General features: G+C 58.3%; 1 protein-coding gene across 6 annotated transcripts in view; it reads left to right on the top strand.

Annotated features, from left to right (window-relative positions):
* Window positions 1–1,347: 1,347 nt before the first annotated feature.
* Window positions 1,348–20,200, top strand: part of JADE2 (jade family PHD finger 2) — a 50,474-nt gene continuing 31,621 nt past the window's right edge. The window contains exons 1-4 of one of the 6 annotated variants that reach the window (XM_054568453.1): window positions 2,839–3,064; window positions 6,771–6,955; window positions 11,948–12,005; window positions 13,919–14,007. In XM_054568453.1, the coding sequence (XP_054424428.1) occupies window positions 11,948–12,005; window positions 13,919–14,007 (147 nt within the window). In that variant the 5' untranslated portion in view covers window positions 2,839–3,064; window positions 6,771–6,955. Of the gene's footprint in view, window positions 1,508–2,838; window positions 3,065–3,218; window positions 3,353–6,647; window positions 6,675–6,770; window positions 6,956–11,947; window positions 12,006–13,918; window positions 14,008–20,200 lie in introns of those variants that run through there. The other 5 variants (XM_054568452.1, XM_054568454.1, XM_054568458.1 and 2 more) reach the window with 5 other exon arrangements.

Genomic DNA, 20,200 nt, shown 5'->3' with positions numbered 1-20,200 from the left:
TTCACTGCTTGCCAAGGTTCATGAGACCCTGGTGGCTAAAGGGAGCCTGTCCCATCCTCTCCTTGCATGCAAACCCTCTGCAACCAGACCTAACCAGGGTAGTCTCCTTGGACTGCGCCCCTGCAAACTGGTGCCTCCATTCCTACCTCAGATGCGCGGCTGAGGCTGACAACTGGGCCTAGACCATGAAGCCCACCATCTAGCACAGTTTTTTCTCCTGCCTCTCCCTTTTGCCCACACTGGGAGATGTGTTTGTTCTCAGAGAGGGTAAGACAAACCACTGACCCTGAGTTTTTCAGGGGTAAGAGCTTGCCAAGGGCACATTCATGCCTCCAAAATGTGGGCACCAGGGAAAGTGCTAATGTGCTCTGTGCACCCTGAGCCAGGCCTTGCTTTATACATATAGCATGTGCGTATACACATATACATAAGTGTATATGTGCACACACGGCCTTAGGAACCCAGACACCACTCCATTCCACAGAAGAGGAAAAAGAGAGAGGGAGAGGAATTCCCTTGTCCACATCAAGTAGCTTCTGAACTGAAGGGTCACGATTAGAACCCAGGCATTTAACCATTTTGTTACATGCTCAAAGCCTGCCGCCTGTCTCCAGGCACCAAGCTTGGGGTTGAGCAAATCCTACCAACTGACCACTGAGAGCAAGAGCCAGGTCTAACTGGGAGGCGGTACAATCTTGCCAGACAAGCCTTCCCAGACTTTGGGAGTGAAGGCCATGGAAAAGAAATGTTGCACTGACTTCCTTTGAGCTCCTATTTCTTTCTTGTTGCAAAAAGTGCTGTTTCAGCATCCATCATGTCCCTCTTTGTCGTGTACACAATCAACCCTGTCAGAAGATTTGTGTTATTATGAGTTTGTTTATTATTAGATTTATTTCTCCTATAAGCAAATGTGTTCACAACAGCCCATCGGGAATCTTCTTAATTGTGACATAAATGTCACCTTATGTAAATGGAATATTTATCTTCCCATGGAATGGGGTGGAGGGGAATGAAAGAATAAACAACCCTCAGTCTTGGAGAGGGAAGGCGGTTCCTGGCCCAGTTCATAACTCAATCAATGTGCATTCAAAGCCAAACGTGAGCAGGAAAAAAAAATCCTGGATCATCTTGGAGGGGCAGCCAAAAGGTAGGGGGAAGAAAAAGTTGGCAATGATGCTTGGAGATGTTGGGCCAGGCTCCCAGGTCCCCCTCCCCCCCGCAAACCCCACCTGAGACCAGACCACCTCCTCCCCAGCCGGGAGCATCCGGAGACGGCTGCGGCTTGCCTCTCACTCCTCCCCATCCAGGAGGCCAGCCCTGCTCCTTCCTCGAGAGAAGGTGAGCACGGCGGGCACAACGGGTTGAGTGGGTGTGGCCCGCGGCTCTGGGAACAGACCCAAGGTCCCGCCACCGCTCGCGAGCCGCCCCACAGTCCGCCTGCTGGGCGAGCGCAAGCTCTTCTTCCAGAAACTGCAAGGATCCGAGCACACTGTTTGTGCACCACAAGGTCAAGTCGGGAAGTGGAGCCGGAGGAGGAGGGGCGAGGAGGCAAAGGGTGGGGAGAGGGGCGCCCCGCTTCCTCGCCTAGTGCCAGCCTTTGGAAGTTGCCCCTCGGTTTTTAACCCTTTAGGGGGAGCGAGAAGGACAATCAAGGGGAAGCTCCTCTGGGGCCAGGACGTGCAGCCAGCCACCCACCCACCCATCACTGCGTTCCCACCCCCCGGAAATGCGGGGCAGAGCTGGGTGCCAGGAGGCACCCGGGCGGGAGGAGGGGGCGATGAACCCGAGAGGGACCCCCTCTATGGACCGCCCCTCCTTTCTTGAGGTCGCCCACAATTTCAAGTTCCCCCTGCCCGGGATGTTAGTTTCCAGCTGCTGTGGGTCGGGGAGGAGTGCCGCGCCCCCTCCCCCAGACTCGCGCGCGCCCCTCCCCTCCGCTCCCGCCAGCACTTTCTTCTCACTTCTGGCGCTGTAAAACGCCACGCGATTTATTTGATTCGCATTTTTAAACCAGCGATTCAGGAGCAGGGCCTAGGGCGAGGGTCTTCCAGGGCTAGAGCCCTGGGAGGCGGGTGCTCAGTGCAAACCTCATTCCCTCCGCGAGTGTCGCCTTCAGGCTATTTGCAAAGAAACGTCTTTTTGACGCAGGGAAAAAATGGCAAATTTTAAGTACGTCATTAATATGGCGCCAAAAGATTTTTTTAAGTATAAGCTTGCTTTTTTTTTTTTTTTTAAGGTTGCGGGGGGCGCCGCCCGGGTCTGAGGCGAGAAGGGGGCGGGGTGTGAGCAGAAAGTGTGAGTGAGAGAGTGGAGGGGCGGGGTATGTGTGTGAGTGTGTGAAGTGTGAGCAGACCTGATGGGACTTGCACGGGCGCAGCCGCCGCTCGGGCCCGGCCCTGGGGACAGGGCGGTCTGGGGGCGCCCCAGAGCCCGTGGGAAGTCCGGGCTCGAGGTGCAGCCGGGCGGGCGGCCCGGCAGGGCACCCTCCCTCCCGAGGCCTGCAACGCTACCTGGACCCGCTGCTGTAGCCAAACAACTGGGCGCAGAGAAGGGGGGCGGGCGACCGAGGCGGGGGGTGTCAGGAGTGGAGATCCGACTGAATAAGAAAAAAGTGGCTACTCCCCCTCCCTTGCTCCTCCCGCCTGCCCCCACCCCCACCCCAACACATTTTTTTTTTTTTCTAAAGAGATCACAAGGAAGTCTTGGTTTAAAAAGAAACAGAAACATACACAGGGGGTTGGTGAATGGTGCCGACCGCGGCCATCGCAGTTGGAGGCTATTTTGGGGGGGGAGGGTGAGTAGCGTCCATGGAGTTACTTTGCGCCCACTCCTAGGTGGCAAGGGCTTGGGTCCCGTGGGCTGAACCGTCCCCGGCAGGGGTGCGGGAGCGGGGACGCTGCGGGCCCCGCCGCCTCCCTCGCCGCGACCCCGGATGGATGCGCGCCCCCCGCCCGCCCGCGCCGGCCCCAGGAGCTCCGGATTTCGGGAGCATCCTTCCCGCGCCGGCCCCCGCCGCGGCGCGTAGCCGAGGGCAGCGCCCCTCGGAAGGGCACCACGGAGCAAGGTAAGATCCAGCCCCCGGCGATGGGCCCTGCGCATCTCCACAGCGTTATTTTGTGTTTTTGCAACAGATCTGCCAGCGCTCCTCGCTCGCTCTCTCTCTCTCTCGCTCTCTCTCTCGCTCGCTCGCTCCCTCTCTCTCCTGCTGGCTGCCTGTTCTAGGAAGCCAGCGCGCGGGGGGAGGGGGGATGCACAGCACAGGAGAGAGATTGCGCATGTTGGTCAGTCGTGTTTTAAAGAGTACATTGCGGGGAAGCTGAGAGGGGCGCATGCAACAACAACTTTTGGAAGGGTGAGTTTGGCGACCTTCTTTATTAATGACTGCGGCAAAGCGCCCCCGGGCCGGCAAGGGGGCGCGGGAGGGCGGGGGCGCGCCGGGGCTGCAACTTGCCCCGCGGCTCCAGCCGGGCAGAGGGGCTGCGGCGAGAGACCAGTGCTGAGCAGGGAGGTCGCACGGCCAGGGACGAGGGTTCGGAGGAACCGGAGCTAACTGCCCTCCTGTCGCCCCGAGTTTCATTTTGTTGATACGCAGCACGTCCGGGCGCCGAACCGGGCTGAGCCGGTGCACATGACCCGCACTGGGCTCACGTGCAGCCGGCCGGGTCCCAGACACCTTCCGGGGGCCACCGCCTCCGCCCTGTCGCCCCCTCTCCGGGCTGGGTGCACGCGGGCGCTGCACGCGGGGGCAGCATGCTCAGCTCCCGGGCGCGGAGGCTCTGCACACATTAAACAGTTTTTTGTAAGGGTGGGGGACGCCCTTTCCAGGTAAGTATGTAGGGTGCGCAGCCCCGGCGCGGGGGGTGCGGGCTGGGTCAGGGGCAGCTCCCCCCTCCAGGGCTGCGCGGGAGTCCGGCGGGGGAGAAGCGCTGAGAGAGTGGAAATGTACCCGCGGCGGCCGGAGCGGCGGGTGCGCGCCCGCGGGGCGACGGCAGGGGGCGTGGCCCTTGTTTACCTTCTCCCAACTCAGCCGGTTCGCGTCCCGCTCCGGGGATGGTTCTGCAGTCCCTGGCCCTCCGCCTCCGCCCCTGCGCCCTGGGTGGTACCGGGAAGACGTAGGCAAGTGGCGGCCCCAGCCTGGACTTATACACCCGACCCCCAACTGAGTGACACTGCAGCCCCCGCCCCCACCAAGCACCGCTGCAGTCCCTCTCCCGGATCCCCGGCCCGGCCCCGCCCCCGGCAGTGGCATCTTCCCGGCCTCACCTCCTTCCTCTCTTCCTCTCTCCCTCCCTCCTTCCCACCCACTCGCCTGCGCCTGCGGAGCGGCTCCCGCCCGCCTCCTCCCGCCTGTGTGCAGACTTGTGGCTCCCTCCGGTCCCTTCCCGCCCATCCCTAGGCCCTAACACACCCTCTTCTCCAGCCCAAGGGATGAGAGGGGGTCAGCCTGGCCATTAGTAGCTGTAATATCAGAAGATGGAGATGTCTGAAGCAGGCAGGAAGGCTTCACTGTACCTTCCAGAGGCCCAGAACACCCCCGAAAACACACACCCAGTTCCCTATCATACACAGCTGCCCACCCCCCATGGGGCGCAGGGCCCTTACCCGCTTCACCTAAACCCCTTCCCCCTCCCCGGGAGTCCAGTCCATCTCCCGGCGCTGCCCCCGGCCCGAACCGCCTCTTGCCCTTCCTTGGCCTGGGCCGGAGCCCCCCGCAGCCACCTCCGGCTCCTCCTCCCGGCTCCCGCGGTCGGAATCACGCCGGCGCGCCTCCATCCTGCGGTCCCGCGGACTGCCTCCAGGGGCAGGCTGGAGGCGCGTGCCATCCTTTCCCCCGCCCCCCCTTCAACCCCGTAGCCTCTGCCACCCGCCGGGGCACTTGACTTTTTTTTTTTCTTTTTCTTTTCTTTTTTTTACCGTCTTAGCTGCAAGTCTGGTGCCCAGGGCTGGGGGGGCGGGAGGGAAAGCCATGTTTCCCTCTGCCCAGTGCCAAGGGCACGCTGCAGCCGGAAACTCTGGTCTCTGCAGATTTCCAAACCTTCTCCCTGCACTTAGCATACACCCCCCACCCCTCCCCTGCTCATTTGCAGGAATCTGAGGCCAAGTTTCACCCAGAGGCTGGGTTTGCATGGGGGTCATCAGGAGGCATCATATTTGCACTCAGCATTGCCAAAGGGGTGGGGAAGGGCTGAGTAGGCATGCCTGGCTTTCCCTCTTACCTTTGTTGGAAGAGGAGGATCCCTGAGCTTTGAGCCCAGGCAAGCTGTCAGGAGGTCCCCTTCAAGGTTCTGTTTGCAAAATGAGTCTTGGGCCCTGGTCGTGGTAGGGCCACCTGGCCCCTCTTCCCGGGGTGGCATTAACTCCCTTCACTGGTAAAATTCCCAGTAGGACATTTGGCAAAAGGACCTGACAGGGAGCTGCCAACCAGGCCTGGCCCCGTTTCCTGGGTTCTCAGGGTGCTGGCTTGTCCCCTACCCTGACTTCCTCTCTCACCTCAGGGCCCCAAGTGAAGGCACCATCCCTTCTGTCCCATCTTCCTGGGGCAGGTTGGGACCCGCAAGCAGAGGAGGAAAATAACAACAGAATAACTGTAAGGGGAAGGAATGAGTAATAAAGCCAACCCAGGCAGGGAGGAGGGCTTTCATGTTTAAGAGATGCTATTTGCTTTTTAGGTCACAGGCTGCAAAAACAGGCTTTGATCCGAAGTGGGCGAATAATTTATTGAGAAAGTTTGCATGGTAGAAAAAAAAGGGATGTTTGTTTGATCTGGAGCCCTCTTAGTTGTCCCAAGTGCTGTTGGCTGTTGTTTAGAGTGGAAAAGCATTTGGTTCCACAGCAAATGCCTCGCAGAGGGAAGTCCTCGCCCCAGGCGGCAGGACTTGCAGGGAATGTTGGATTTGAGACTGTTTGGCCAAGGGTCTCCCCGGCACTTTTGGAGATGAAGTGTTTAAGGATAAAGTTGTTTGGGCTTGAGATGCAGCAAATGTTTCCAGAGCACTTCCATCCAACCTGCTGTTCCTTTCCCTGAATTGCTTGGCTAAACAGCCAGTAACACTGATCGAAGAGGCTGTCAGAAATCTCACTTAGCTTTTATGACAGGTGAGGGGGGACTGCTGGTCCCCACCCCCCAGGTGCACCCCAGAGCGGAGGTTAGGCCTTTGACGCTGACTTCCACATCCTTGAGGTTGGGGGCAGGGTGTTCTGGTTAACCGATGTTTCAGTTAGCAGTGTGGTGGTTGTCTGATACCCAAGACCCATGTCAGAGGCTTCCAGTCCACGTTCGTCCCAGTTCACCCAGCAGGCTCTGCGTGGACCTCACGCATCTCCCTGCAGGCTCTCTGAGAGAAGGCCAGGTCAGGGCTGTGAGGAGGGGAGTACCTGGCTTTCCCAGTCCTCCACGTAGAACCCTTCCCATGTGGCTCAAAGCTTAGGAATCCAGGAACGGTCTCAGACAATCCATAGGAATCCAAGCAGCAGCCGCACTTAGGAGTAGCAGGCCCGTGCACGGTCGCCCAGCGGGGTGAGGTGCACCACGTGGAGCCAGGCCACAGGGGTTCGAACGCTGGCCGCGCAGTGGCCAGTGTGACAATGATTCTGGGCCTCGGTTTCTTCATCTACAAATGGGAGTCATAATAGTACTTACCATAAAGAAGACTAAACCCCAAACCAGGCATGTGGTAAGCACTTGATTAGCATTAGTCATTCTAACTATTATTATTAACGACCTGGAGAGGGTCCAAATGCAGCTTTGACCTTTGATCTCTCCCCTTTAGGCTTGGCCGAAGAGCCAACCCCCTTCCCTTGAAGAAGGGATCAGAAGGACGCTGCAGGTGCCAGTGGGCAGCCGCCTGTGGGAGCGAGCGGACTGAGCTTTGCCCTCTCTGAGGTGGAGGGTAGGGTGAGAGGTGCTGAAGGACAAAGTAGACAAAGCCCCTTTCATTCTCCCAGGATCCCCTTGGTACGTCCCCAGCACTGGGCCTGGCGGGTGGGTGCGGGCAGCATGTTCTAGGGGAGCTGGGTGCACTCCGGGGCCCTTGGAATCGCAGGTGGGCCACGATGGGCGTCGGAGGAGAGCTCAGGCTTCCCGGTGCCTGGAGAAGCCAGTCTGAGGATCTGTGTGCACAAAATCATTTCTGTAACGGCAATTACTGTCCCCGAGAAGGCATTAAAGTTAATGAGAGATAGGAAAGAGTGGGGCTCTGACCCCTGTTTAAAGCCATTTAAGAGTAGCAGGTCTTGTTTTCTGAATGTCTGGCCTTGCCGACACAAGGAGGCTCTGAGGACAGGTTTTCCAGCCGAAATATCATTAAATTGTATTAGCATCTTATTACACACACGCCTTAGTGGTCTGCCTCAGACAGGGAGAGTTTTTGTTTCTCTTTGAAAGATTGTGTCTGGAATGGTAAATTGCCTGCCTGAAAGCCTCCCCCACTCCCCTTTTTTTAAGGAGGAAGACGAAGTCCTGCTGTGTGTGGTGGCGGTCAGGGCAGGCCTGGTGGCCCCCAGAGAGGAGAGGCCGGAGGCCAGGTTGGGGCGTTTTAACTGCCCAGGGAGCGGCTGCAGTAGCAGGCCTGAAAGGCCCACTGTTCCCAGGGTCAGCTGGAAGGGCGTTAATGGAGGCCCAGGGTGTTTATTTGAGTTTATTTGCAGAGAGGTCTTTAAAGGGGGCTGGCACTGGGCATTGGTGTTTCAAGTCCAGACCTGAGGCCCCCACTAAGACCAGTGACTAGGGCTGCCAAGAAAACATCTGCCACCAAATTGCTGCCCTATTACTGAGTTGACATTGATCATTAGCCAAGAGCCCAACCAAATAAAGAGTCCTGGAAAATGTGTGAGGTTAAGATGGGGAAGAGGGCTGTGAAAACAGGGCGAAATCTGGGGCCAGGGTGTTTGTTCCTGTGAGCTGCAGGCAGGCCAGCTGGGCCGTGTGGTCCCCACACTTCTAGAGGGAGGGGACAAGAACATGCTCAGCACTCTGCATGTATCGGGCCCCTGTTCTGTGCTGGGTGCCGTGCGAGGGGGGCGCTGGGGCTCCGGCCGGCATCCAGGGGGGCTCGCTCTCCTGGACCTCACATCCGGAGAAGGAGGTTCAACAAGTAGATGAGCAAACAGGTTGTGCTGGATGCTCTGAAGATGTTGAGTAATGGTCACTCTGCATAGACCCCATGACATTTGAGCTGAAGCCTGAAAAATGGGAAGACAGACATGCACAGGCTGCGGAGACCGCCGCAGGCAGAGGGCACAGAGGCGGACTCAGGGCAGGGGCCGTTAGGCTTGTGCCAGAAGCGAAGGGAGGCAGGTGTAGCTGGAAAGCAGAGGGGATGGGCTGCCGGTCCGCGTGGACCTGTGAAGGTAGGCGAGGGCCACATCAGGGAGGGACGGTCTCCTGGTCAGAGGAAGCCTGCGAAAGGTGTTAAATAGGGGCATGGCATGATCTGATTTATACTCTTTAAAGATCGTTCTGGCTGCTATGGATCCTGGATTGTGAGGGAGGGGTAGTAGGTGCTGGGAGACAAATGAGGGGTCCAGGCAAGCTAGGAGAGGGCTCGGACCCGTTTGGTGGCAGCAGGAATGAGGGGAAAGGTGGGTGGGTTCCTGGTGTGTTCTGGAGGGAGAGCCCACTGGACTTGCCCATGGTTGGCTGTAGGGTAGAGGACACGCAGGGAGGGTATGGTGCTGCTGCTCCACTGGGGCAACCCTCTGACTCCCACACTCCCAAAGGAGGGTTTCCTCTCTGTGTCTCCGTGCTGGGGACAGTGTGGGAGGTGCAAGGGGAAGGGAAAGGGACCCTTTCATTCCTCGAGTCTCCTTTGTGGGTGGGAGGAAAGCGCCTTGTGACCCTGAGGTGTTCCCCCAGAGCAGACCTTGCTTGGGGAGAAGTTGGAGGGGCCCGTGGAGAGGGAGGACTCAGGCAGAGGCTAAGACCAAATCTCAGCATCCCCACCCCCCGCCTATATTTGCAGTCTCGGACGTCAGCTTTGGTGAAGGAGTCCTCCCTGTCCCCCTTGCTAGGATGGACGGGGTGGGGGTTCATGGGGCAAAGGGCTGTCCCGCAGGGGAGCCCAGGCCTCATGTGGGGCTTCATTAGCCGCTGACTGGAGGCTCACCCGAGGCAGGGAGGCCGTTGGAACAGACTTGGTTCAAAGGCGAGAAGCTTCACGCACCGACAGTGACTTTCCTCGGAAGCCCAGTTATTATATCAATCAGGCCACCACCAGATCCGCTCCCTTCATAACACCCTGCCCTGGAGGACTCTGGGCCGTTCCGCAGAGGGCAGGGTGGACGGGGAACTGGCCAGGGATGTGGAGGGTGCAGGTCTGCACGCTGGCAGGTCCCGGGCAGCAAGAAACAGCATTATGGGAAGGGTGATGGCAGTCAGGGGTCCTGTCACAGAGGACCTTCCTTACTGTACAGTGTCGCTGCTCCCTCGGAGGAGCCCCCCCAGGGGGGCACGAGTAGGAGGTCTCTAGCTCGCCCAAGGCTGCCATGGTATTAATAACCGACACCTATGTGGAGAGCCAACCACTGCGCTGAGGGCTTTATGCTGCTGTCATTTATTCTCACCAGCTGATTCTGGCCCAAAGATGTGTTTAGTTTGGCCCTCTCAAAGTGTTTTTAAAGTTCTGAATCAGTTGCCAACATTTTAAGTTCAGGAGATTTATGTAAAAATCCAGATCCAGTGTGTGTCCTCGGGGAGGTGTGTCTTTCCCATGGTCCCTGGGCTGGCGAGGGGTGTGGCTTTTACGCGCTGTGAGAGCCTGCCTTGGAAGTGCCCTCTTCGCTAGAAATGAAGAGAAATGCAATTGCTGGACAGCCCACTGCAGGGAGAAGCAGGTGGGAGCGTTGGTAGCGCCTCTCCCAGACTTTTACCCAACCAGCAGGGTAGGGAGTTCTCTTGGCAAGATGTAGGTTAAAGTCAGGGCTTTGTTTCAAGTCATTCTCAGACCCCAGAGGACAGCGAGGGCGAGTGGCTGTGGGCAGTAGAGCATCACCGCCTGCTCGCGCTCCGCTGCACCGAGTCAGGGAGGGCTGGAGGTAGAGCGTGCAGCCTCTCAAATCAGGTAGATTTCTTTTTAAAGATTTTATTTATTTACTTATTTTCAGAGAGGGGGAAGGGAGGGAGAAGGAGAGGGAGAGAAACATCGATGTGTGAGAGACACATCAACCAGCTGCCTCTCACATACCTCCCCACCCCCCGACCAGGGACCTGGCCTGAAACCCAGGCATGTGCCCTGACTGGGGATTGAACCGGCGACCCTTCGGTTAGCAGACCGGCACGCAATCCGCCGAGCCACACCAGCCAGGTCCAGATAGGTTTCTTAAAAGCCATGCAGTCTTGGGCAAGCCTCTTCACCTCTTTGCTTTGTTTTCCTCATATGCGAAAGGGAAGCAGCCGTCATGCCCACCTGTACCAAGGTCTGTTCTGAGGGCTTAGTAAGGTCCCTGTGTGCCATGGTGACCCCCTCCCCGGGCACAGTCTGTTGTTCCCGCCTCCCCGCTGTCCCTGCAGCTCATATCACCGGGCATCCCTCCGTACCTCCATCCCTTCTGCAGAGCCCTTGCCTGTACCTTCAGAGCTGGGCCGTAAGCAGCCCACGAGAACCTTCCTGTCATCCTGATCTCGCTGTTGGGGGGACACAGGTGGCGAGAAGCTCCTGGCTCGGATCTAGTCTGAGGCAGGCGGGCCCCCCTGGTCAGCTCAGAGAGCTGCAGGGCTGCAGGAGGAGAAGGGGAACCCCAGGCCTGGCATGGACAGACTTGGGGTGTTGGCAGGTAGCAGATAGGATCATAGGCGGGGCCGGGAGCTTGGTAGGCCTGCAGCTGAGCTGGGCAGTGGGACGTTTCCCTGCTAACACCAGCTCCTTGTTGTTTGCCGTGAGCAGTGCGGCAGCCCAGGTTCCAGACAAACAGGAACAGGGTGGAAAGTGCTCTGGGCCCGAGACCCAGATCTGCTCTCACATTAGGACTCCGCCACTGACGAGCTGTGAGACCCAGGGCCGGTTAACAAGCCACTCAGTGGGCTCCCCTCCAAGCGGGACAGGAACAGCCTCTGCCCCCACGTCTCTGTGTGATTAGAGGAAATAGCAGGAAGGAAAGCACTTTCAATAGGCAGGATCAGATGAGAGCAGCTCCGCGGAGGCTTAGGGATCAGGCCAAGTGGATTCAGCCCTGAGTTCAGCCAGTTGCTCGCAAGACAAGGCATTGAGCCTCCCCGGTGAATGAAGCTGATAGCTCACAACTCACCAGGTTGTTAGAAACGGGAGGTAGCTGGGATCCTGTGGCGGGAGGAATGAGCTGAGCGTGGGAGAGCCGCCCTTCTTACTCTGAAGTTAAATGCTGCAGTCGCGATAAAGTTGGTTTGTACTTTTTCCTGGAGAAGGGTGCTGGGGGAGGGAGGGCGCCCGTGACCAGTCACCCCTGGTCCTGGTGTGCCTCAGGGACCCAGCTTGGAGCCTCCCTGTCCCCACCCCCATTACCACCCTCCTGGTCGTCCCCTTTCAGGATGTGTCCTCAGTGCTCCCTGGGATGGCTTATCCTTCAACTCAGACAGCATGGCCCTCCTGGAAGAATCCATCCTGTTTCCTCTGCCCTCCCGTCCTGGGCACCTAGCGAGGCACCAGCTGCCGCGCTGGGATGGGGGTGGATTCCCTGGATTTCCTCGAGGGGAAGCCGGGGCTGGGCTGGGCGGGGCTGGGCATCCCGTCGTCGTCTTAGACTCTGGCTCCTCTGAGGCACTGGGCCCAGGAGATGGGAGATGCAGCGTCCTCTCCCCTCCCCTAGCCCACCCCAGGTGGGTGGGCAGGCGGTGGGGCCGGCTGGGCAGGGCCCTGCTCTCATCCTTCTGCTACAGCAGGCTGAGTGTGGGGAGGTAGGTTTCCGGTGATTTTGGCGGGGACTGAGGATTTCCCAAGCCGCCTGTGAGTATAACGCGACCTGCCTTTTATTACAGATGGAAGAGAAGAGGCGAAAATATTCTATCAGCAGCGACAACTCTGACACCACTGACAGTAAGGCCTGCCGTTTGGGGCTCCTCCGGGGAAAGCCCATGAACAGTCCCTGGGCCCACAGGCCCACATGGGGAGAGGCGCTCACGGTCTCAGTGGTGATGAAGGCGTAAATAGGACCAGGTCCCTCTACTCCCGAGGAAGTGCCCACACCGCCCTGGGGCCCTCGCTGCCCTCGGCACTCCGCCCCCTCTGCCCTGAGGGTCTCAGCCCCACCCGTTTGGGCTGATCTGCTCCCCCCAGGACTCCGCCTCAGGGGGCTCCGGCTGCCAGGAGCACGTGCTCTCCCTGGGGCCCTCCGGTCGAGTCAGGGCCCTGAGGAGGTTCCTACACTGTCCACAGAAAATCTGGCTCTGTTGTTATTACCCAATAAGGGTGACCACCTAACAACTGGTAAGGTCCTTGTTCAGACGGGCCGTGTCTTGCTCACTCCTCATCCCTAGGCCCGATCTGGCGCATCACGCGTGTTCAGTGAATGTTTGCTGAAGAAATGAATGAAGGAGTCGGACCTTCACGAGATCTCAGTAATAGGGCCTCAGAGGTAGACTAGTGTATGCACTGAGGGTGTCATTGGGATGTCTGGGGGTGGGGGTCGTTGTCAAGGAGAAAATAGGGCTCCCTCTTCTGAAGTTTTGGAGGGGTGTAAAGTGAGAGCTTTTGTCTCGTAGTAGCAGGCAGCTCAGGAGCCTGGGCCGGCGCAGCGAGTTGGAGTGAGGAGTCCCGCGCTGCCCTGTGTAGGAGAGACACGCTGCCAGGAGGATCCCTCCTAGCGGTGGAGGCTGGTGGAAGCCCAGGCTGAGGAAAGGCTACAGGGTCAGGGAGGCGGGGCCTGGAGCCCAGCCGCTCTAGACCTTAGTTTGTTCACATTCATGGTGAGCACCTGGGATTAAGGAGATCTCGAAAGACCCTTAGGGCTCCCAAGATGCACTCCTCCCCACTAGAGCCTGAGGCAGGTGCACGAGGGTGGCAGGTTTGGTCCCATTCCCTCTGCGCCCCCCCCTCCCTCCCCCGCCGTCTTGTTCACTGTCCTTCGGGGTCTGTTGGTTGAGCTTGGCTCTGGCATCTAACCTGGCCAGCCCTTCCTCCCTGTGGCAGGAGATCACAGTATCCAGCCCTTTGTGGCTGTGACCACACCGCCTGTGGCCTGGCTCAGCAGAGCCAAGAGGAACAGCATCCTCTCAGCTTTACTGCACGCGGAGGAACCCCTGAGGGCTGAGCACCTGCAGGGGGTGGGTGTCTGGGCTGCGGATCTCTGTAGCCACGTTGGATTTAGGCCAGGCTGATGCATTCTTTTCTCAGTAGCCCCCTCCCCCCCCAGTGTGCCCACCGGTGGCTGCAGCCCCTTTGACCGGATGGAGGCCACAGCCCTGTCGTGCAGCGGGGCCCTAGGCCCTCATAATAATAGCTGATGTTGCACTGCGTGCTGCGCCTGTGGGCATGACGTCATCTAATTCTCACAGCAACCCTTTGAAGACAGCTGGTCAGTCTCTTGCCACCCATTTTATAGAAGAGCAAACTGAGGCTCAGAGAAATTAAGTTACTTGCCTGCGGTGATGAGCTCGTAGCTGGCGGAGCCAGGGCTCAAGCCTGGCCTGTGGGTCTGCTGCTCCACCCGGCCCCTGCCTACCCATCGGACATCACGCCCAGGAGGAAGCAGGGGACCCGAGAGGGCAAGGGGCTTGTCATGGGTCACACAGTAAGCTCATACTGAGTCCTGGTCACTGCCTTTTATTTCCCAAGCTCTTTCTGGTTGGTGAGTGGAAGAGAGGTCACGCCCTCATAGATCATTGGAGAGGCTCAGGGCAGGGACAGGCTGCCAGGGGCTCACGGAGGTGACAAGCTTCCTGTCCTTGAGGGTGGGTGGGTGGTGCTCCTGGCCTTCCCGGGGCCCCTAATGGACTGTGTTCTCCCTGCAGGTCACACTACATCTGCCTCAAGATGCTCCAAACTGCCGAGCAGCACCAAGCCGGGCTGGCCCCGGCAGAACGAGAAGAAGCCCTCAGAGGTGGGTGGTGAGCAGTGTCCTAGAGGAAGGCGCAGCGGGGGCAGGGAGGCCCCAGGGTCAGAGACCTGGGGAGAGCGGCAAGCTCTGTGGACGAGCGGGGGAAGCACTCCTGGCAGAGGGCACAGCCGTCGCCGCGCCAGGCCAGTGTGGCTGAGTGGAATGAATGGGGGCGTGGTGCCTGGTCTCTTAGCCTTGTAGGTTGTAAAGATGTTTTTATTGATTGGAGCAAGAGAAGAAGCCTTTCCAGGATCATCGGCAGGGTAATGACATAGTCTGGTGTTTTAACGAAAGGTCTCGCTGGCTGCTGGGAGGAGAAGGGTTTGCCGGGGACACGGGTGGACGCAGGAAGGGTTCTTCTGCAGCTGACCAGAAGTTCAATGATGGTGGCTTAGAGCCCAGCGGTAGCAGTGGAATAAGAAGCAGGAGGAGTCAGGACTCTTTGGAGGCTGAGCAAGGGTGACAGGATTGCTGGTCGAGGGGTGAAGGGTGGGTCCTCAGCGTCACCCAGTTATCCGCTCCCTATGAGGCCCGGCCCACGCGCGTTGGCATTTTATGCCTTCCTCACTGTGCCCTGTGGCAGGTGGAGGTGTCTGGCCTCAGGAGCTGCCGCAAAGAGCTTTGGGGGTGGAGGGCGGATTGCGTCCTTGGTTCTCGTGCCTCTGCCTAGGTCTGCAGTGCCTCCGGCTGGGCACAGGAGCGGCCACAGGAGCGTGGGGTCTCTGAGCAGGTGTGGGTTTTGAATCTGGTCTTTAGGAGAGACACTGCTTTGCAGCCTACAGAGTAGCCAGGCACTGGGCTGGACACTTCAGTTTTTTAATCCTTAAAGGTAGCCCAGAGTCCTCAGTCCTGTTATAATAAGGACACTGAGGATCCCAAAGTTAGGTAGCCAAGACGTGAAGTTTTGGGGGCGAACAGTGCCCAGGGTGGGAAGACCCTTGGCTTGGGCTGTGGGGAGGTATCTGTTCTGAGCCTGGGCCCTCCTCTCCCCGCCCTCGCCACTGGGTAGAGAGGTCCTGGTGCAGAGGTCAGTAGCCAGCCCCTGGGGGGTCTTGCACAGACCCTTGCATATGAAAAAGGACTCCCCGCCTCCAGGAGCCGGGTACCCTAGGACTCTCTGTGGGGAGTGGGGAGTCTTTGAGACCTGATGCTTCCCACACCCATCCCCCAACCTATTGTCCCCCCTTGGACCCGTGGAGGAGGTGTGGGAATGGAAGGAACTACCTTCAGGAATGCAGTTAAGACTGAAAAGAAAGCCGGCGGGAGGGTTCTGTTCTTGAGGCGCAGTGTCCTCCTGCACTAACCCCGCTCCGTCGGGGTCAGGTGGATGAGGAGCACCCAGGTGCACTGGAAGTAGGGGCCAGAGTGGGAGGGCCCGGGAGCCCCTGGGACCCCTCCTCAACTCCACTCTCCCCCTCTCCCTTCTGCCCCCCACCTGGTGACCTGCAGGGGTGTCCCTATAGTTATGGTTGCATTAGTAAAACAATAGCTACCTTTCTGCGCCTTGCTGGTCCTGGGAGGCAGGGATGTCATTCCCATACTGGAGAAAAAGAACCTGCCCACTGCTTTCTGTGGCAGTGCAGGCTGGAGAAAGGCGGAGAAGTCCCGGGGAGCTCTGTCCTCCCTCCAGCACCGGTAGGAGGAGGGGCCGGCTGTCGGGGCAGAGATCCCAGGGGCTGAGCTGCCACGGACGCCCAGGACGGGCTGGTGGCTGGGAGGAAACAGGTGTGAATGCATGTCAAGGAGAAAGAATGATTTGCATGGGGCTGAAAATTCCCCTGCCTCTTGGGTTTTCCAGCTCAGAGCCTTTGAACCTTTCTCCACCTAAAAATAGAGTCAAGCCATCGTAAGGGTGTTAGTGCCGGGCCCCGCTGGGGACTGGCCACACGCGGCCCTGCGTTCGCGCACAGGAGCCTCCCGGGGGCTGCAAGGCCCGAGAGGAGGCTCCCGCCCTCAGGTCCCCGGCTCCAGGAGGGCTGAGGAAGGCCTCCCCGCCTTGAACGGTGGCCAAGGACAAGCTTCCCTCCCACAGCAGGCTGGAGAGCAGCCTTCGGGGTTTCCCTCGTCCCCTAAGTGAGGAGGCTGAGCCATCGCCACCATAAATTCCAAGCTATCTCGGGGCGGAGAGGGAACCCGTCAATGAAAGCTTCCAAATTATTTGGCTCACGAGAAGGCGGAGATGAAAGCGAGGATTTGGCGGCAGGAAACATTCGCACTAAATCTCACTGGGCTGTAGCCTTCTCTTTCCGGGAGCGGTGTGGAGAGGAGGGCCTTTCTAGCCTGCTGGGCCCGGGGGTCCCGGCGAGAGGGGGTCCGGGAGCCCCACCTGCCCTGTCCCGAGAGTAAGAAGGCTACCTGTGGGGTGGCTGTCAGGCTGGTCACAGGGCCTGCTCCTAGTCTGGCCCAGGTTCCCAGCTGGAATGTTTGCAAAGTGATGTGGGTGGTGCGGGACCCCTCCCTCCCTGGTGGCTTCACAGTTCACTTCGTCCCTCCTCCCTGAATGGGGACGGTGATGGGGCCGGGTGTCTGAGGATGAGAAGTACTTAGCGTAGCAGCACCGCCAGCTCACTGTGAAGTCCGCAGCTATGGGAAGGGCTGGCGCTGGGTTTCCTTGAGACCTGAGGGGCTGCCCCTGCAGTGACCTGCCAAGGCCCACCCTTCCCAGCGCACCCCAAGGGTGCAGATCAAGGGGGGCCCTCCATACCAGCGTGAGGTGCCCCAGGGCGGGACAAAGTGCTCAGACCAGGAGTCAGGACCCTGGACAGGGCTGAGGCCTTGAGGCCCAGCGTCTCAGCCACCTTTACCCAGTGGGTGGTCTTCCTCAGCTAGAGTGAAAGGGGAGTGCAGGCCGCTGGCCTGGGCGCTTGGGGGGACAGGCCCCGGGGGGCCTGGGAACCCGGGTTAGGATTTTGGATGGGAGTCCGCCTAGTCTGAGGCTGACCCCGGGGACACGGGCAGCTGCCTTCCTCTGCTCTGCCTGCCCGCAGCGTCCCAACAACGCTGAGGTCTATTGCTCGGCCAGGCCAGCCCTGAAAGAGGAAAAGGGGTCATTAGCCTGGCCCTGGGGAGGTGGTGTGAGTGTAAAAACCGTGCTGAGGCCCTCGGCTTCTGGCTTGAGCTCTCTCACCAAATGGCACCGCTGTCATTGGTGCTTAACGACGCTCTGTGGATCGCAGCTCTCTGCATCTGAGGGAGATTACGGACCACCCCCACTCCTACCGCACCCCCAGGGATTCTGACCTAAGTGGTCTGGAGTGGGGCCCAGGTACTTTTGGCCCATGGACCTTTTAAAAGCCATCCCACTAGAAGCCAGGGTTAAGAACGACTGCCATAGGCCTTGCTCCTTAACCTGCTAAGACAGGAGTGGCAGGCTGGCTCAGGCCTTCCTGGAAGACCCAGAGGTTGCAGGGAGGAGGAGAGGCCTTCTAGCCTGATGCAGTGGTCCAAGGAAAGGCAGGGAGTGTGGGTCGGGGCAGCCCCCCAGCCCACCCCCACCCCGTTGGCGGCTACAGGATGGACAATTGCTGCCAAGCCCTCCGCCTGGCAGGGCAGTTCAGGAAGAGACCTGGAGGCCGCTGTGTGAGTGTCTTCCTCAGGCCAGGGCAGAGAGCAGGTTGGGGGGGCCGGCCACGCAGTGGTGGTTTCCTCCAGGGAGGCTGTCGTGAAGTAGGAAGGAGGCCGTGTTTCTAGAAGTCAGATCCTCAGAACTCAGCCAGTGGGCAGGGCCATGGATCTTCAGGACCCAAGAGCCGCTGATACTGCTTAAACTTAGCACACGCGCAGGGGCATCTGGCAGACCCCGCCTGGCGCTGGGGCCGAGGTTGCAGGCCCTGTCCCCGGGGAGTGTGTCCTCGGGCTGCCAGCAGGATGCAGGTGCTCACACAGGAAAGTGTCTGTTAGGAGGGGTGCAGGCAGCTTGGCCACTGAGGAACCTGTGACCTCGGGCAAGTAATTGTTTCTCTCTGGGCCCCGCGTTACCGTCGGTAGAGTCCTACCCTGCACCCTGCGTGGAGGTTCTGGTCTGTCGATGTGACAGTCTTTTCCTGAGGCCTGTGGAGCCTGGGGAGGGAGCATCCAGGAGTGAGCGGAGGTGACGCTGGCCTCCTGGGACAGAGGCCTGGGTGGTCCCAGAACAGGGTGGGTGGGAGCTGGGATCCAACTATCAGCTCCTTAGTTTTTAGATTTAAAAAAAAATTGATTTATTATATATATATTTATATATATAATTGTATTTTTTCCATTAGCATTTTACCCTCTTTTATCCCCTGTCCTCCCACCCCCTGCAGTCACCACACTGTTGTCCGTGTGCATGAGTCCTTTTTCCTTTTGGCTCAATCCCTCCACCCCCAAACCCCCTTCCCACCCTGCGCAGAGCCGCCAGCCTGCTCCCCATCTATGAGTCTGTCTCTGTTTTGCTCGTTTGTTCAGCTTGTTCATTACATTCCACATACGAGTGAAATCACATGGCTCTTGTCTTTCTCCGACGGGCTTATTTCACTTGCCATAATGTTCTCCAGATCTGTCTATACTGTCACAAAGGGTAAAATTTTTTCCTTTTTTACAGCCGAGTAGAATTCCATTATGTAAATGTCCCATAGTTGTTTTATCCACTCATTTACTGATGGACACTCGGGCTGCTTCCGTATGTTGGTGGCTGTAAATAGCACTGCAATGAACATCGGGGTGCTTATGTTCTTTCGAATGACTGCTTTGGGTTCCTTCGGACATATTCCCGGAAGTGGGATAGCTGGGTCAAAGGCAGTTCCATTTTTTGCTCTTTTGAGGTATCTCCGTGCTGCTTTCCACAGCGGCTGTGCCAGCCTGCGTTCCCATCAACAGTGCAGAATGGCTCCCCTTTTCTGCACATCCTGGCCAGCGCTTGTTGTTTGTTGATTTGTTGATGACAGCCGTTCTGACAGGTGTGAGGTGACATCTCATTGTGGTTTTCATTTGCATTTCTCTGATGATTAGTGACATTGAGCATCTTTTCATATGTTTATTGGCCATCTCTATGTCCTCTTTGGAGAAGTGTCTCTTCAGCTCCTTCGTAGGCCCTGGTGACAAACTAATATATGTCTGAATGAGGGAATGGGACCTCTTTGCAGGTTCACCCATGCTCAGCCTCTTGCACCTGGGGACAGGGCAAGCGAGAAAGAGGTGATCCATGTGGACAGCCTCTGCCCACACTGAGGTGCCCCTAGACCCAGTGTTGGAGCAAGTTCGGCGAGTGAAGGCTGAGGATACAGGTCATCAGCGTGACCCATTGTAAAATGAGACGCTTCGGCTTGGGGGAAGATAGGAGTGGCCCGATGGTGTCGGGGCGCACAGCCACGGCATCAGCGAGATGCCTCCCTGGAGGAGCAGAGTTGGCGTCCAGATGTGGGACGTAACCAATTAAAACAATGATGCCGTATGTTGTGCTGACATGCCAAGTATCCACAAACTTGAGAGAGAAAACGTGAGAATCCCCAGAAAGGTTCTGGGCTCGCCCCTGGGGTTTCGAGCCCTGTTCCTGGCCATAGTCCCCGCGCTGCCCGGGAGCAGGCGCGGGTGAGCAGAGCGCCCGTCTGCCGAGCTAAGTGCCTGCTCACCGAGCCTCCCGCTGCCTTCCTCTGGGTCTCATAGAGTCGGAAACAGTGCTGCGCCCGCCAGCTGGAAAGGCCTCCTGGCCTCTGGGACTTGTCTTGCAAAAGAAATGTGTGTAATAAATTCTCTTTAAGAGCAGGAAGTGCTGTTATCCTTGTGAAAGAGATGTGGAGAGAGAGAGTATGTGTATTTGTGTCTGTGTGTTTTTAGCGTGTGACCAAATGTGGTAGCTTGGATGAGACTGAGCCTTTCTTTCTCTGGTGTTTTAGGCCTAATTTTTAAGTATCTTAACTTTGCTCTTGGCTGAGGTACTCATTATCAGGTTCCAGCCCAGGAAAGACGTTTTCTAAAGGAACGACTATGTGGCTGCTTTGCAGGTAGCTAGGACAGTGCGGCCGCCAAGCCGGCGGTTCAGCCTCTGCGAGCCTCAGTCTGTGTCTGCGGGGGCGGGGCGGGGGCGATGTGCGTTAGGTGAGATCACGCACACAAGGCACGCAGCATGGCACTTGCCCTGCCACCAGTTACTTCTTGCTGCTACCCATTGTTTCTAGTGAGATGAGGTGCTCAAAGGAAAAAACGTGTTAAAATGAGGTATCTGGTAGGAATTTCA

Source organism: Pteronotus mesoamericanus, unplaced genomic scaffold, assembly GCF_021234165.1.
Source record: "Pteronotus mesoamericanus isolate MK-2021 breed Mesoamerican mustached bat unplaced genomic scaffold, CSHL_Meso_final contig_2, whole genome shotgun sequence".
NCBI lineage: Eukaryota > Metazoa > Chordata > Mammalia > Chiroptera > Mormoopidae > Pteronotus > Pteronotus mesoamericanus.
This window is presented reverse-complemented; position numbering and strand designations above follow the sequence as displayed.